We start from the raw sequence: 18358 nt of genomic DNA, 5'->3' as shown, positions 1-18358 counted from the left end.
CCTTAAATTTGTATTTTAAAGGTCTTTGTTGGAGATTGAAGATGGTAACTGTATTCAGTTGAGGATCATTGGTTACCTAATGATGATGATTTTTTTGTTGAATTTGAGGCTTTATGGGGGTTTACAAATTTTTTTGTGAAAGATTTGTTGAATAATGATGGTTCAAGTTGGAATTCTTCTCTCGTTGAAGGACTCTTGGTGCCTCGACATGCTATGCAAATTCTTAGCATTCCTCTTTTGATTTCTAAGCCATCGAATCAACTTATATGGCATTTTCCTAAGGATGGTCGATACAATGTGAAGTCCAACTATCATGTTGCTCTTCAAATTAGTACTAACATACTGTCGTTTGTGGTTGAGGATTCTTGGTTGAAACTTTGGAACTTAACTCTTCCATCAAAATTAAATCCTTTGTATGGCGGGGTTGTAACATATTACCCCAAGTAAAAGTCGTTTACTTGAGAAGAGTTGCGTCATTGATCCAAGTTGCACTAGTTGTGTGGAAAATGAGAGTTTGGATCATATTGTTGTTTATTGTTCAACTGTTGCGACTATTTAGAATAGTCTTGGCATGGTTTATGCACATAATTCATTTACTGATTTAATGTATTACTTTTCTTCATCTTTCGAACTCCTCTTGTAGCAAATGCTTTCTCACTATTTCTTAGAGTATTTGGTTCCACCGAGACGTATTGTGTTGGAAGAATGTGGTGATTCAACCTTCCCAAATTGTTTCTTTTGTAGACATGTTCTTTCAAGATTGGCGAGAGGCAACTATGGTTTTCCAATGTGTCCAAGGTGTATCTTTCAAGCATCGAACTCGCCTATGGTACTAGTTGAGACCCGTGATTGGTTGTTTTAAATGTAACAATGACACTACCATCTTGTCAAATTGAAACATAACCGTTCAAATACCCTAAAAATAATATTTGTTACTTTATAAAAGTAATGATTTTTGATAATTTCTCAATTAAGTTGAAATTCGATTAATATAGATTACACCAATTTAATCATAAACTTAAATATATAATAATATAATAATATATATCGTGTACATGTATATACTCTTTTAACTTCGGCATACCTTATAATAGAAATTTTATTTGTAATTGTTTTACAAATTTCATTTTATTGATTGGCTGGAAGAATTTGTTTACGGTGACCATTATCTATCTTAAAGGAATTCCAAGCATATATTTGTGCTGTTGATGGAGACCTCTACATAGGAAAAAGTGGTCCACTACAAATGTTTTGTTTTTATGATGAAACATTTCCTTTTATGAAATCACGTTATTGATTTTATTTATTTTGGAATTATGACTATTTTGGAATATTTTATATTACTACTCAAATTCTAATTCTGAATATTTAATAAGCTTTTTCTAATATTGTAAATTGAAAATAGAGAAAGAGTAAAACTTAATTAACTTTCGCAATACAAACCTAACATTTGAAAAAGATTTGGTAGAACAAACAACAATCCTTTTACCAAAAAATAGACCATTATTGCTTAAACTTGATATAATTCAGGTTTTAAATTAATTTTAATTGAGGTGTTATTTAATAATAAAATTATAGTTATAATATAAAATAGGATGATTACCAAATACACACATTAGAGTTTCTTTAGTTAACAATACTATACTATGGAAGTCATTATATTATAAATTTAATTGCATTTTATCTTTTTCCACTTAAAAATAAATAAATTAGGTCACATGTTAAATTAAAAAAAATATCAATTTATTAGAAATTTTATCCATTCTACTGTTAAAAACTAATGTGACGAATGAAATAACTAAACAATTATACATAACATACTCAATTTTTAACATAATAGAATCATGTGTTTGTACCTCAAACTTTAACCAATTTATTTTGTTATAGGAAAAAAAATATTTCATTGAAATAATGGCTCCTACTTTTACTAATTTATTATAATAAAGAAGAATTGAATGCGCAATTAGTAATTAAAAGGAAAGTGAGGGGTAATGTTAAAATATAATGAAGGTCTGTATCCCTTAAATAGGCTATGTTTCTTTCGAGAAGCGTTTGCACTTTCTGTGGAGGAAACTGAAGCTGCCAAAGCTCGAGAATTCAAACCGAAACAAAAAAGAAAAAGAGCTCTTAAACCCCCAAAATACCTAAAAAGAAATGGCTCTGAAATTCAACCCCATCACTTTTCAATCTCAGAAACTCCCTTCATTTGCTCTTCCACCAATGGCTGGCCTTAGGTCTCCCAAGTTTTTCATGGCCTCTACTCTTCGTTCTGGTTCCAAGTTCGTCTCTTTCTTTCATATTTTCTTGTTAAATCATGGATTTTGATTCTTCTTCCGTTATTTTTAGCTGATTATGCATCCGGGTCTTTTTTCTTTTCTACTAACTAACATATATCTTATGATCTTAATGTTCTTGTTGTTTAATGGTAATGTTGTTCTTTTCTGTTTGGGATAAGACTTTCAATTTGGAAACGATTGAAATAAGGTTCGTTTCTTATTAAATGTTTATACTTTCTAGCTCAGTATTATGTTTTTATGTATGTAAGGTTTACTGATTAAGGTGCAAGAATAGGGAAAACACGTTTCTTTAAATAATTTTTGCTCTCTCTCTCTCTCTCTTTAATTTGTGTTTTCCTTCTTTATTTTGATCTTTTTGTGATTTGGTTTCATGTTTGGTGGGTTGTTTTGTATTTTTATTATAAAAATTTAGACTTCGATAACTTGGTTTTAGACTGAGTTATGTGCTTCATTGGAATTATCGCCTGATAAGGATCTTGAGAGTGAAAGAGGTCCATGTTTCTAGCTTTATGTAGCTATTATGTGAAGGCTCCATGTGTTTTTTTTTTTTTTTTTGTCCTTAGCATATTCTCTAGTATATTAATCTTGATGCGCGTGTTTCTTGTTGGATTTTAAGATTTGTTTAACTGTAAGATATGCTGGGTTCTTATTTTGATGTGGACAGCTTCCATTGTTAAATGTGTTTTGGATGGTTTCAACGAAAGATGTAAGATCAAAGCAATGTGGAACATGTTTTTGGATAGCTTGTTCTTATCAATAGTGTTTTTTTTTTTTTTTTGTGATGTTAACTTTCAAGAAAAATCAATTATTTGGTTTTTCCTGCTTCATGTCTCGTTTTTATTTGAGAGGAGTTAACGAAACCGAAAATACCCTGTAAATTGTATTTTATAAATATTCTTAACCATTATTGATTGTCTGGTCTCTTTGCTGTAATCTATGTTGTTAGGGCCTTCACGAATTTTCTATTTGTCTATTACAGTTTGGTAGTTTTGGGAGTGGCTAGGATATTAATTATTTTCTCAACTATTTTTTTCTGAAGGAATTAAATTTTCTTGGGGTTTGAATTACTGGGAAGCTATTTCTGTTGTGATATACATACTTTTTTCTTTTAAAAAATCTATTTGTCTAGTTAACCTGTATTTTCCTTATTAATATTCATGCAAATTGTATTGAAGCATGTTCTTTCAAGTTTATGATCAACTGATCGGTTGAGAGTGCATCATTTATCTGAAATTGATGATGTCTCATTTATGGACCTCTGGGGCTCATCCATTGATATAACACCAAATGCAATTAATTAAATGTGTTGCTTCATCCAAGCCCGTCTCTAAATTTATTTCTATGAAGAGAATGTTAATGTTATATCATTGTGCATGCTGCACCTGCATCCATGTTATCCATTGTGTTTAGCTTGACTGCAAATCATGCAAGTGTTCCACACAAACGGTCTTCAGATTTTCCATTTATTTCATTTTAATTTTGTTTCAATATGGTTGAATCTGCCTTTGAAAAGAAAATTGAAGTTGGTGGAAGTAGTTAAGATTCTCTAGGCTAGCTGATGAATAACATAATGTTTCCTTTTTTTTTCCAAATAGTTCCATTTTGTTTTTAAAATATAGTTGAATCTACATTTTGAAAAGAATATTCAGTTTGGTAGAAGTAGTTCAGAATATGTTGTCCTCCTTTCTTGATTCGATATTGTGTTATTCCTTTTTCTTTTCTTTAAACTAATAGTGATCTTATCATTAAATTATTTAAACTTCTGTCAAGTCTTTAGGATTTTGGTTATCTTTCAAGTTGAATTTTTCATTTTGAATTTTGGGACTTATTTTCTTTTTGATTCTTGGATGAGTATTTGGCTATAAATACAGCAATTACCATTCATTCATTGTACGCTTTATACTCTCATATAAACATGGTTTTTAAACTGAATAAAATCTCTCCATGATTGCTTCTTTTTCTTGCACAATTTTTTGAAAATGCTTGCGTATCTCCTTTGAATCTACTTCATTTAACATTTTAATCAACCGAGTATTTGGTACTTTTTCTTTGTTTTTATCTTTTAACTTGTATCATTTTGTGTATGTTTGACAAGTATAATTGCTGAACCTGAACCTAGTATTGATACTCTCGACATTCTTACCTTCTGTTATTAGGTCATCGAAATTTGATGATTTCCTTGCAAATTTTAAGTCATGGCTGAATATTCATTCATGTATTTGAAAAAGAACATTTCAAGTAATTTTTTAGTTTTCTTCCTGGTATCAGTTTTGGGCATCTTTGTGGTCCATTCTTGATCTAGTTTTCAAATACTATGTTAGGTAATGATGAATAGACATCTATCCATTTTCTCCTGTTAGTTTGATGCACTTTTCCTTGTGTTTGGTTTGAGTTTCTCTGTTGGTTCCCTCATATGGTCTCTGTTCTTATGGTTGTTGAGGGTTGCTGATAGCTACTTGTGCTTTTCCTTATAAATAAATGGTAATTTAATGCCTTGACATTGCATATAAATGGGCCCTACCCAATGAAAATTCTGATAATTTGATTACTTTCCTTGGATGTGTCATAATTTTGTTTTGAAATCAAAGACGAAGTTATATAATTGCACTTAAAAGCAGGATAGTTTACATTCCATGCCTACTTCAAATCTAACGAGATGAATTCTCAGATGGTATCACTTATTTATACTACTATAGTTCTGCAACTGGGTCTGCTGCTGCATTGGTCCTTATATTTTACTCTGATGCTCACAATTCTAACATCTGGTCTCTCATTTGATTCTCTACTTGATCTACGTGAACTTCTACCCTCAAAGATGAAATTTAGTCCTGTTGTGCATATATAATGCCTGTTTCTTTGCATTGCTTTTGCATTTCATGTGCTGTATTTCCTGGTACATGCAGTGGACAAATTTGTGAGATAGGTTTTGTGCTTTTACATTTTATTGTTTCCTTTTATCGTTACTGACATATCTAGTTGATAAGAAAGTAATTGGGAATTCGTTTCACTTAATGCAGAGAGGTCGATCTCAAGAAGCCTTTCATGCCTCCTAGGGAGGTGCATGTTCAGGTCACACACTCGATGCCCCCTCAGAAGATTGAGATCTTCAAATCTTTGGAGGACTGGGCTGAGAACAACATTCTAACTTACCTCAAACCAGTTGAGAAATGTTGGCAACCCCAAGATTTTCTTCCGGATCCCGCGTCAGATGGATTTCATGAGCAAGTAAAAGAACTTAGGGAAAGGGCAAAGGAGATTCCAGATGATTACTTTGTTGTTTTGGTTGGCGACATGATCACGGAGGAAGCTCTTCCAACTTACCAAACAATGCTTAATACCTTAGATGGAGTTCGTGATGAAACAGGCGCTAGCCTTACTCCTTGGGCAATTTGGACAAGGGCTTGGACTGCTGAAGAAAACAGGCATGGTGATCTACTTAATAAGTATCTCTACTTGTCCGGAAGGGTCGACATGAGGCAAATTGAGAAGACAATCCAGTATTTGATTGGATCAGGAATGGTAAGTAAGATGCTTACTATAAATTTTCTCACTTTGCATAGTTTAATTTTGAATCCTATGATGCACTTAACTTGCAAAACACTATCAAACCCTTTGTTGTTCATCTTCTGAAAATGAATGCATTAAAACATTGCACTATATCACTTCTGGAATTTCACTAAATTGTGTAGAAACTGGCCCACTGATGTTGCCTTCCCCGTATACCACCCTGAGGCAGTTAAATCACTTATCTCTCACAAAAAAACATGCATTCACTATGCCATGTTTCTTCTTATTTTTTCTAATGTATATTTAATAGGATCCACGTACTGAGAATAATCCTTATCTGGGATTCATCTACACATCATTCCAAGAAAGGGCAACTTTCATCTCCCATGGGAATACAGCCCGGCTCGCAAAGGAGCATGGTGACATCAAGTTGGCTCAGATATGCGGTAACATTGCCTCTGATGAAAAGCGCCACGAGACTGCATATACTAAAATCGTTGAAAAGCTCTTTGAGATCGATCCCGACGGAACAGTCCTGGCTTTTGCTGACATGATGAGGAAGAAAATCTCCATGCCAGCACACTTGATGTATGATGGCCAAGATGACAATCTTTTTGATAATTTCTCAGCTGTTGCACAGAGACTTGGTGTTTACACTGCCAGAGACTATGCTGATATACTAGAGTTCCTGGTGAACAAATGGAATGTGACGGAGTTAACTGGACTTTCAGCCGATGGGCGTAAAGCTCAGGATTATGTGTGCGGACTTCCGCCAAGAATTCGAAGGCTGGAAGAGAGAGCTCAAGGAAGGGCCAAGGAAGCACCCAGGGTTCCATTCAGCTGGATATTTGATAGAGAAGTCCAGCTCTAAGGCTTTTTTAAGTTTTCTGATGATGAAAAATGGTGATTTCAGTTTCCTGCAACAGAAGTAGAAGTTTTCAACATGCAATTTCTCTTTTTAAATTCCCCCATGTAATGTTGCTTGAACAAGTTTCAGTTAATCAGATTCAAGTTAAAAGTTTTAAACTGGATAAATAATGTTTATAATCCGTTAGTACCCAAACCAAAGTGGCTATGAACTAGATCAAATTCAATTGATTTCCGATCAGTTATATACAGACTTATGCTTCCATGAATTGGGTTGGTCAATTGGGTTTTAATGTTTTGATATAGATTCGGTGAATTTGAGTCTGGTTTTGATGACTTCTGGTTTGAGTCCTGAGTTTGGGAGTTTTGACATTTTAATTTAATATATTACACTTTGCTTGCTTGTTAGGGTTATTTAAGTTCAGCTTGTTATGAATAATCAAGTTGGATTTGACTTGGAACATTCTCGAAATCGGAAAACAAGCAATAAGAAATTCCTTTTCAAATTTTTCATCTGCATGCAAGTTTTTTTTTAGTGTTTGGTAACTGAGAAAAATGAACTCATTATCAAGATTTAGCTATCAACAAAATTGCCTCCTAAAATGGCCTTTATCGGGCGAACTTCTATTTTTGTTATATACCTTTGATATTTAGATTGGAATGCAGTGTAAAATATGATCAATAAAGCTTTGAAGAGGATCATTTGACACAAGTCTATATACAATGAAAAACTAAGAACTTGTAAGGGAGGTAATGAATGTTACCATAGAAAATTGCAACCATATCATGTATAACAACAGCTATGGCAATCCAGGCTTAAGATTTGTGGTCCTTCGTCGCTGCCATTACAGTATCCAGGCAACAAAACGATAATAACCTTACATGAATACGACGACGACAAAGTCAAACAAATTGATCAATACCTAAAATTGCTAAGCAAGTGTTTGTATCGATCAAGTCGCTACACACGTATCCTATAAAACCAAGACTGAAATTCAAGAAATTCATAACTCATTATGTTTCCGGAAAACGAATATCGATGCAGTACTTAACGAGGCAACAGCTTTTGGTAGCTCAGATACTCGAAACTTCCAAGCTTTCCCTTCGACTTGTACTGGACTATGTTCTGGTATCAACAGTCCAAGCCCTCGTTTCCTGTCAACATCTGCCTCTCCAACCCATAATCCACATGTTTCTTAAAACCCCTCCATGGACCAACACAAAATCTCCTACCATTAAAAAAGTCGCATTATCAGCCAATAATCTACGGGAAATTGGACCATTAGGTCTCAGTGTAGCAGTTCTAGCTCTGAAACTATCACAAAACTTTTCAAGCATGCCATGAAATATCGATGAAGGAATCCCCTGGAAAGGCATTTCCAACCCACGACACAAACTCTTCATCTGTTCCCAACACCATACCAATAAGCCCAAACAATGACTTCCTCCAAACTCTTTATAGTTACCTACCTAAAATCATCTTCAACATTCATTATCTCATGATTGCCATTCAAAGTTATCAGTTTGCCCACCATTTTTAACAGCTTCATGCTTCAACATCTTTTAGAAATAAAGGATCTTGAGCACACCACCTATTTGAACAACGGTGGTAGACACACCAAACCAATAATTGGACCCATCAATTAGGCCACCAAGACGGAAGGCTTGCATGATCTTCTCGAGATCGCCATGGAGGGCTCCCTTAGCAACGACACAACTGGGGGAAGGGTAATGAGTTTGAAGGGGTTTTTGAGGAATTTGTCGATGGTCATGCTTGGGCAAAATGAGGCCGCTGATAGACAAGTCTACGAAGGTGTCAACAACTGATGTAAGAAATGAAGGTTTTCACATGTTGATGATCATCTTCTCTTGTGGACTGATGCTGTTTTCCATTATTTTTTAGGGATTGCTTTTGGCCATCAAGTCTTAAAACCAATCACCATTAAAGGTTGACTAGTCAACTTATTTTCGACCAGATTAATTTTGATTAAACAAATATTTGGGTCGTTTTTATTTCGGGTTATTAGAAATCATTAGAATTGCTTTACTAGGATCAAACTACCGAATCGAATTTAATTATGATAAAGTTAATGCATTACTGTTTTCAACTGGAGGAACCATCAGGACATGTCAAGGAACAATTATGGTTTCCTGGAATGTTCAAGCAAATGGAAAAGTAAAGTGACAAATCTCCACATCACAATGGCTGCCTACAGTTCTAAGCAGTAAAAAGTATTACTACAGGTTAACCAAACCTTCCAAGATACAAAATATAAATGAAAAATAACCAATGGGATGAAGTTTTTAAACTATACAAGTGCCCGCGCTTGCTTTTGGACCCGTCCAGAGAAAGGTCATTGGCTGGTTGCTATAGGGGCAACAACATCAGAAACACACAAAAAAATTAGGGTTTCAGCTTCTCCAACAATAACCAGTGCTGTCATCACAAAAGGTCGTAACATGATAAAAACTTAAAGAATACAGCCAAGGGAAAACTAGTAATAAGTTTTTATTATTATCAACTACAATATAATGTATAACAAACAAAGACAAATAGTTTTCAAAACACAGATTTTAAACACATTATTTTGTCTGTCATATAAATGACCTTTACCTAGTTCTTGACTGCATTGTCACAAAAAAGGCTAATGAGATCAAGGCTTTGATCCCATGCTTCACTTCCCCTCTTGCTTTTTCAGCTCCTCGAACTTATCTATAGCCACCTGAAGCTCATCTGTACCTCCAACAGCTCTCATAGTATAGAAATATACACCAAATACAAATGCTGTCAAACCCCCCGCGACTACCATATTCTTAGTCTTTGGTGCAAGGCTGCCATAAGCAAATAGTCCAGCCATCTCAAAGCAGAAAATTGGTCCAATGTGTTAATACCGTCCAAGCTGAAATTCACCAAGATATTAGTCTACTATCTTCCAAAACTCCACTTGGAAATGGGGAAAAAAGGAGTACAAAAACATGCTCCCTTAGAAATTAACTCTATTAGCCTATATGGTTCTTTGGAAAGGCGATGGAAAGCAACAAAACCTGAAAAAAGAAGAAGGAAATATCCAAAAAAATCCCAATATTATATTACAGTAATTTGAGGAATCTTCTATTGCCTGATACATGATTATAAATTAACAAACAGGAAGAAAAAACAAATTATCTAGCACATCATGTTGATTTATTTTTGAAATTTCATTGCTGAGTCACAGCATGATCCCTACAGAAAGAACAAGATTTTAATCCCCTTCTCCAAATAAAAAATATATAACCAATTAAAACGCAACAGTAATTCCATTGTTCCTTATGAAGTAAAATCATGCAATTCATTTTCTAAAAGATATATATAGTTTCAATTTTTTATTATTCAAAACAATACAACTTGCTTTGATATCAACAGATAACTTGGTGCTTTTTGGTTCTGGAAACAAAAGGCTAAGCAGTTTGGTAACAACAAGTGATGTTTAGATTATTAAACAGAAAATGCAAATAAGGCATCAAAATTCAAACACAAATAATACTGATTTCAAGCAAAAAGTTCATAGCAACAAAAACAGGCATTGTTCATACTTCATCCTTTAAACAATCATTAAATCAAACGAATATTTGTAACAAATCATAACAATAGTAACCAGCAATCAACTATCCAAGAAGAACCCATTTCTCATACCACTGAAAACAAATTAAATTCATATAAAATCAACCCAAAGTCTTAAAACAGATAAGTGGTTCCTCCAAGTTTTGCTAAACAGCAATCTTTCTCTCACACTTTTCAACTTGACCAAGCAATTTCTTTCCTTTTTAAAGTAACACATAATAAAGAACTAAAAAAAAAAAAAAGCGATAGAGCGGAAGCTGACCCGAAAATCCCAAAGCACCGATGGGGTTTTTTTTTATCTTAACCTGAATACAGAGAAGAGAAAACAGAAAGGAAATGCTGCAGATTTGAAAGGTAAAGGAAACCAAGGAATAGGTGGTGCGTGGATTTGGTTGGGATGGTTATGGTTGGGCAAGCAAAATAACGTGGGCCTTAATATTGGCCCATTAAGTAATATCATTTACAAATAAAAAGTAAAAAAAAAAAAACTCATTTTGGTAAATTACAATAAAGGGTAAAGCCCAACGTGACGGACACGACTAAATAGAAAAAAACTATGGTTGGGCAGATTTGAAAGGTAAAGGAAACCAAGGAATAGGTTGGGATGGTTATGGTTGGGCAAGCAAAACAACGTGGGCCTTAATATTGGCCCATTAAGTAATATCATTAACAAATTTATAATTTTAGTTTAAAATAGAAAAAAAGAAGAAGCATGAGTTTATTGAACCTTTTAAACAGACTAAAATCTTTAGTGTTAATTACATTATTAAATTGACATTATTATTAAATTTAAAGTATTAAAAAAAATAGAAATTATACTGTATATCCACGTTAGATTGTATTTTGAAATGCTCACTGTGGTATTCAAAATAAAATGTACAGCTACAACCACCCTGGACCAATCAAAGCACTTTGCAGTTGGGGTTGACGAAAACACTAGTTGACCTGATGATATTATGGAAGATATGCAGAAGGAAATTGAGGGAATTTCTACTTTGCCTTCACTAGATAAGCTTACCATACCATGGAAAATGAAGCCATCAGGCGCCAATGCACTTGTACCTACTTTAGAGACAATGGAAACAGTGGTGACCAACCTTACAAATCCTAAGGAGGCCATGGTTACCATGAGTGCTAAGATGGTGTTAGCAAAAGAGGTGGAAGGGTTGCCATGTGTCTATTTCCATCTCTTTTCTTTTCATATTAGGGTTTAGGGTTTTTTATTTAACAACATTGATGTGCAATTTTCAAGGCTGTGGCAATCCTGAATTTCGTAGTTTAGAAATTTAAATGATTTCAATTATTATGTAAATGGTAAGAACGAAGTGAATGAATTAGTTGATATATATATTTGTCAAATTGAAAAATATTGTTAAAGATTTTAAATTCATTACTAAATAGACTTCTAACAAATCTTTAAATTTTGAGAAATGATCATGAATATTATGTTCCTAAATAATTCACTACTCAATTTACATTGTTTTTGAAATTCAAATACAAATTCTGAAATACTAGTTCCAAACACTACATAAAAGAATATTGTAAACAGCATGATATAGATTAGACCTGATCATAGGCTGGGCTAATGCCAAATTTTAGCCCTTTTTTTAGATTCGATTCGACCTGAAAAATGTGCTTAAAATTTTGCCCAAGCCGGCCCTAGACAAAAAAATGCTAAACCCGAGCTCGACTTGACCTACCCATATTAATTTTTTTTTATATAAAAACAAATCTAAAAAATATAATACTTCAAATGCACTAAAAAATATTAACATAAATGTTTCCCAACAAATTAAAAATACATTAAAAAAGTTTTTATATTTAAATAACACTAAGATAGTTGCAACTTAGCAAGCACACGACTCTAAAATAGTATTAAAACTAACAATAAAATAAGAGCTATACAATATTTAAACAATAACAACAAAATAGTATCAATATAATAGCAAAATGACAACAAAACAGCAGCAGGAAAAAAAATTAGGCATATTCGAGCTAAGTCGGGCTTGGGCCAAAAAAAATATTACCGTAGGCTCGATCCGTTTTCTTACTTTTTATTCAAGCCCATTTTTCGAGCCTATATTTTTGCTTAAACCCTTCCTCTTTTTGGGTGAGCCTTCAAGCTTGGACGGTAGCCTAGCCCATGATTAGGTCTAATCTAGATGTTGTTGCTATCTTTGAAACCAGTGTGATTAGGGATAAAGAAATCAATAGAATGATTTCTTCCATTATCTTATTGGATTGAAGCTTGGGGTTTCTTTAAGGAATATGGATATGTGGAAACACAAAAATATATAGACTTTTTCAGTACCTTTTGAGCTCTAATTCATGTAGTTTCGTAGTAAATTTTGTCAAAACTCACACTTTAATTATAAAATAATTAATTTGCACTTAAATCATTAACATATTGAATTTTAATGATTTTTATAATAAATTTTCACAAATTTATTTTATTTTCAATAGTTTTGCACAAAATGTGAAAATTAGCTCGGCAGACACCTTGAAAGGCTTGAACCGTTGGGGAATTTTTGCATCAAGCGAACCAAGGAAAATATTAAATATTTTTCCAGCCAAGGTCGATTCAAATTATGATCATTTTATATACTTTATATTTAATTTTTATGCAAGTTAAATTGGGTTAAAAATTAATATAAAGCCTGAAAGAGAAAATGGCCCAATGTGCTAAGCATTAAAGACAGATCTAATAAGAAAGTTTGCAGCCCAAAACCGACCCAATAACCTGACCCAATCAGCTTATTTAGCTGATTAAATTAATTGCAAAATAACCCCCAAGTTTCCTCAAAATCCTATTCAAACCCATTTACTTTTTATGCCTTTGAAGATTTGCCCAAGCTAAATTTAGCAGAGTTTGAAACATTCAAACTTTGCTCCATATGTGGCCAGCCAAGGGAAGTGAATGGCTGCTAAATATTTTTTATTTTTAGTAGCCACTTCCACCTATAAATACCCTTTTTCGCCTATTAACTCAACACACCTCTAATTTCATACTTCTCTTTCACTTTCACTCACTCCTCTCATTTGTTTTCCATTTTTCTTTCTTGTCCCTTCCTTGCCGATTTCTCTATTGGAAAAGAGCCCTTCAACCACCTCGGGTAACAGTATTTAAGTGTTTGTAGAAGCCTCAGTTCAGCAGAACAAGCAGAGAAGGAGGAGCGGAGCAAACTTGTAACACCCTGAATTATATAATAAGTTTTTGTGAATTTGGTCATAAATAAGTATCTACTTCAATGTTGAGTGTTCTGATTGTGTGTTTGAGGTCTTGGGTTCAAGTCCCATAGTTGGAAATTCTTCTATTTTTTGATCCTAGCCTCATCCCTTTTTGGTGGGTTTATGTTATATTTTCGATAAACTTATATCAGAATTAGCATGCTGGTTCAAGTGGTAAGCTGTTAGCTTGCCTTAGGGTCTTTTATTCAAACCCTCGTGTGAGCGAATGATGTTATTTTTTATTTGTGAGTGTGTGCCGATTGTGTAGTAGAAGTTCGGTGGGATTGAAAGTCTGTAATAGTTAGATGATGTTAATGGGTCAGATTCCGTGGGATTGTGGTTGGTTAGTAAAAGAATGGGATAGTGTTTTTAATTTTATTTTTTTTCCTTCTCTTTCTTTCCCAAAATTCCTCCTATTTGAAGTTTTCTTTCTCTGTTTTTGGACAAAATTTTCTTTCTTCGTCTTTTTGATTTCGTCACAAATCTTTTTTCAATCGTGGTGTTTTAAATTTTTTATTTTTCTCGTTCGATTTGGTAAGTAGAGTTTTTCTTAACTCTAGCTTTTGATTTCTATAAACCTGATTAGAATTATACCTTTTGATATGGTGTATTGGGTGTAAATTGGAGAATTGAAATTCTGTGAATATGTTGCTTAGAAGAAGTCCAAGACGCAGTTTGGACGCCTCCAACGACGTAGAACTCGTGTAGTGGTTGTTCGTAAGAGGTTTCGAAGGTCTCAAGATTGCTTTCTCATAAAAAACAAACCAAGTGTGTAACGAAAACAGGAAAAATGACAATCAATGAAAGCTGAAAATCTGGCTTGTTGACGCCACACGGTCGTGTGTCGTGTGCCCGACCGTGTGGTAGGCCGTGTGTGTGACAGGTGTGTGTGTGTGGCCATGTGATAGGTTTAGGCAAAAATATAAGCCTGAAAAATGGGTTTGGACAAAAAAAATAAGGCCCATTTAAAAAATGAGTAGAGCCTCGGGTAAGGCATTTTTGGCCCGAGCCCGGCCCTACCCGGCCCGAATCCACTAAAGGACAAAAAAAATCTACTTTTTTAATATTATTTTTTTGTTGTTTTCTACCTATTTTGCTACCATTTTACTATTATGTTGCTACTATTTTATTGTTATTGATTGGATATTGTATAAAACTTATTTTATTGTTAATTTTGTTATTATTTTAAAGACATTTGTTAATTTTGTTATTAGTTTAGAGACATTTGCTTGTTAAGTTGCATCTATCTTAGTGTTATTTAAGTATATATATTTTTAAAATTTATTTTCAATTGTTGGGAAATATTTATTTTGATGTTTTTAGTATTTTTGATGTATTATATATTTTTTAAAATTATATAAAAATAATATAAAAATTAATATGGGTGGGCAGGGTTGGGTTCGGGTATTAGCATTTTTATCCAGATCGGGCTTGGGCAAAAATTTAGGCTCATTTTTCAAGTCAGGCCAGACTCGGTCCTAACAAACGGGCTTGAATTGTTAGTTATGCTCAGCCTATGCTCACCTCTAATGCATCACAAGTATCCAGAATGACATAATTTGGCAAGTATCAAAAGGTACCAAATCCAAACAACTTATGCATGCCAAAATCATCAACTAACATTCAACTATGTACTAATACGGCCAAAACATAAAAAAAAACTTTCGATATTTATGTTGGATAGTGTGATAGATCTCCGACGAGCTTCCAAATCGATCGAGCTTCTGATAATCTATAAAAAAAATTAAAAAAGAAAGCAACGAGTGCTTAGTAAGCTCGTATAAACTTAAACTATACTTACCACTTCATTAATAAAATTCATAGATTAACGCAAATCATTACCAAAACCATAAGTATATTATAGGTCAATTATTACACCATCAATTCACGAATTAGTAAATTCGCTTATACATTACATAAATGAAATTATTCATAGCATAAGTAAATTTCTCATATACAAGCACATCATTTAATTTATCAATCTCTTTTTACTTATAATATCATGTTGCATTTGAAATCATCCATAACATATGAAATTTACCATTTATGAACATAACCTTTAATTCATCAACAATACTATAATTATCAACCTTTTCATAAGTTTGTGAACCATTCCATTTACTTACTTACCATTCCTTTCCAAATGTTTAGCATAAGCCTAAACATCATCATCAATATACAAATTAGTACGTTTATACATAATTCATTTGGATTAACCACATCATAAGCCATTTTCATGAGAAAATACATCATTCATTATTTCCATGAACATATGAATAATACCATTTGTAAACTTACCATTTCAATCCCTTTTTTTGCCTGTTGAACCACTTAGAATATCATCAGATAATTGGGAAAGCTCACATGAAGTGTGCTTAAACATATAATCGTAACCTTTCCTATACATCGTTGCTCACATGAGTTGTGAAATAGGCCTGGTTACACGAGCTAAGGGTCGGAATATACGCAACATGATACTGCTAACATGACTTGTGGATAATCTACAACAAATGCAAGACCTTAGCCATCGATAGGGCATTCAAGACCAGCACTGAAAACATGAAATCCCTAATGACATGTCATTTGTATCTTACGAATTCCTAAGGTTCAACCGTGACTCGATATCCATCAATTCATCATAGCTTCACTACATTTATATTTTGATTCATTAACATCAAAACAATATAATAAACATTCAATTTAAACAACATTTTAGTGATTATAGTTCATACAAACTTACCTGGTTAAATTGTAGCAATGACTAATTATAGGGGCTATTTGATAATTTTCTCTTCTCATCAACTTTCCTCTCATTCTTGATCTAAAATAATAATTCCATTCAATCCACTTATCCTAACATAAAAACCAATTCATTTTATACAATTAAGTCTTTTTTGATATTTTACGAAATTGCCCCTAACATTTTACTTTTATTCAATTTAGTTCTTAAGCCCAAATCATGCACATTAACCATTTTTATTGAAATTTCATTTCAACCGAATTATTCACTATTTCTCTATAGCCCATACATATTGTTATTTCATACCAAGTCCTTGTACTTTTATCACTTTAAAGATTTAGTTCTTGAACATTAAAATTACCAAAAAATTTCTTTACAAAAAAGTCTTATCTAGCAACCAAGCTCAATAATATTTTATAAAAATTCAAGAATACACTAAATTAATTAATGGAATAATCCAAAACATTTGAAATTTTTACAAATTAGACTTCGGGTTAGCTAAATCGAGCTAATACGAGCTCAAAAACATAAAAATCACTAAAAATGGGATCAAAACACTTACCATGTACCCTAAAAAAATTTGGCCGAATGGTTTTCCTCCCCTCACCATAGCCATTCAGTTGAAGAAAATAAAGAACGAAGAAGATGATAATTTTAGGTTAGGTTTATTTTAGTTTATATTATTTAATTACTAATATAACATTTAAAATTTATAAAATTTACCATGCAATCTATCCATGAATATCCACTCACATTAAATATGGTATAATTGTCATCCAAGTCCATGAATTTACCTTTTCATAGTTATTAGATCCATTTAACTAATAGCATTCGACTTTTGCACATTTTTTAAATTTAGTCCTTTTCACCTAATTACCCTTTTAAACATCAAAATTTCTTAATGAAACTTTAATACTACCTTAATAACACTCCATAAATATTTAATAAAATATTTAAGGATCAATTTATAGAAATTAGGTCTCGATATCTTATTTTTTAAAACCACTTGACTTTAGGGTTTTACTAGTTGAACCTAATTGTTCTTCCATTCAACATAAGTTATTAAATAAAATTTCACTATTACACCATATATTATTTATAAATATTAAATAATAATATTTACAGACTCACATGTCAGATTTGTGGCCCCGAAACCACTGTTCCGACATCATATAGAAATTGGAGGGTCATGGAGAATGGCTTGCAAATGATGGTACCAGAAACCCTTAGAATATTAATATGGTTGTTACATTGAGCCAAATGGTCTTCCAGATCCCTTGATCCTTTTATGTGAACTTTGGGAATTTGAATAAGGATGAGATATTATTGGCGAGCACTTTCGGGACGAGTGGTTCATTGGAGTAATTCTAGACAAGTTTGTTTGCTTTAACCCATTTCATTCATTACATCATTTCTGCTTTGAAAGCTTTGAGTTGCTCTTCTACAGAGATGTTTTTGCCTTAAGAATATTGGTACACTGTCAAGAGGTCATCATTATTTTCATGACAATTTTCGAGGTCATCATGCATGTTGTCTCCACGGAGGGTTGACCAAGCTTCATCTTCTTGGCAACCTAGGTTCTTTTGCCTGGGGACCTCTTGTGTAGACCTTAATTCACCAATCAACTACTTGTTCTGAGCATTCCTTTGATCGAAAAGGCATTATTGTTCTTGTTGCACCTTGAAATGACGCTCCTGCTGAGAGAATTGCTTTTCCAATCGCCATAATTTCTATTGTGTCTTTGAATCATGAGGTTCAGACCCAAAAGCTAGCTAATGAGTGTTGGATCTGGTGCCCTAAGTTTAGTATTTTTATTTATGTACACGTGTATTTTTTTCGAGCAAATTGGTTTAATAAAATTATCTATGAATTACATTAATACCTTATGTATATTATCTTTAATGGTTTTTGCACGCAAAGCAACATAGAAGCAAATATTAACTTACTAGTTATGCAATGTTTAACTAATACTAAGTAGTATTATGTGGTTGAATCATAATACGAAAAGCTTATATTAGTAGATGAACCTAAACATGTCCTTAGTCTAATTGGAAATGAGCAAACCGATTGAAAGACTAATATGTCGTCTATCAAGTCCAATTAGGGAGATGTTTTATC

The 18358-nt window shown here is 33.0% G+C and overlaps 2 protein-coding genes and 1 pseudogene across 3 annotated transcripts; 1 reads left to right on the top strand and 2 right to left on the bottom strand.

Annotated features, from left to right (window-relative positions):
* The first annotated feature begins 2006 nt into the window (after nt 1–2006).
* Nucleotides 2007–6842, top strand: LOC108489160 (stearoyl-[acyl-carrier-protein] 9-desaturase, chloroplastic). The gene is made up of 3 exons (XM_017793484.2): nt 2007–2279; nt 5315–5816; nt 6115–6842. The coding sequence occupies exons 1-3, from the start codon at nt 2155–2157 to the stop codon at nt 6673–6675; spliced, it is 1188 nt and encodes a 395-aa protein (XP_017648973.1). The 5' UTR covers nt 2007–2154; the 3' UTR covers nt 6676–6842.
* Nucleotides 6843–7373: 531 nt separating this feature from the next.
* On the bottom strand, nt 7374–8516 carry LOC108488235 (shewanella-like protein phosphatase 2; annotated as a pseudogene).
* Nucleotides 8517–9160: 644 nt separating this feature from the next.
* LOC108489161 (uncharacterized) lies at nt 9161–10680 on the bottom strand. Of its 2 annotated transcripts, none has more exons than XM_017793485.2 (2): nt 10535–10680; nt 9161–9716 (listed from the first exon to the last, which is right to left on the bottom strand). In XM_017793485.2, exon 2 carries the CDS (start codon nt 9527–9529, stop codon nt 9347–9349), a length of 183 nt encoding a protein of 60 aa, XP_017648974.1. In that variant the 5' UTR covers nt 9530–9716; nt 10535–10680; the 3' UTR covers nt 9161–9346. The 2 variants fall into 2 exon arrangements, with proteins under 2 accessions (XP_017648974.1, XP_017648975.1); XM_017793486.2 differs by having other exon boundaries at nt 9161–9571.
* Between the last annotated feature and the right edge of the window lie 7678 nt (nt 10681–18358).

This window comes from Gossypium arboreum, chromosome 10 (genome assembly GCF_025698485.1).
Source record: "Gossypium arboreum isolate Shixiya-1 chromosome 10, ASM2569848v2, whole genome shotgun sequence".
Classification (NCBI taxonomy): domain Eukaryota; kingdom Viridiplantae; phylum Streptophyta; class Magnoliopsida; order Malvales; family Malvaceae; genus Gossypium; species Gossypium arboreum.
This window is presented reverse-complemented; position numbering and strand designations above follow the sequence as displayed.

Coding starts and splice junctions, on each gene's coding strand:
- LOC108489161 (XM_017793485.2), bottom strand. CDS start 9,529: ATGGCTGGACTATTTGCTTATGGCAGCCTTGCACCAAAGACTAAGAAT.
- LOC108489160 (XM_017793484.2), top strand. CDS start 2,155: ATGGCTCTGAAATTCAACCCCATCACTTTTCAATCTCAGAAACTCCCT. Junction 2,280..5,314: donor ACTCTTCGTTCTGGTTCCAA/GTTCGTCTCTTT, acceptor CACTTAATGCAG/AGAGGTCGATCTCAAGAAGC. Junction 5,817..6,114: donor ATTTGATTGGATCAGGAATG/GTAAGTAAGATG, acceptor TATATTTAATAG/GATCCACGTACTGAGAATAA.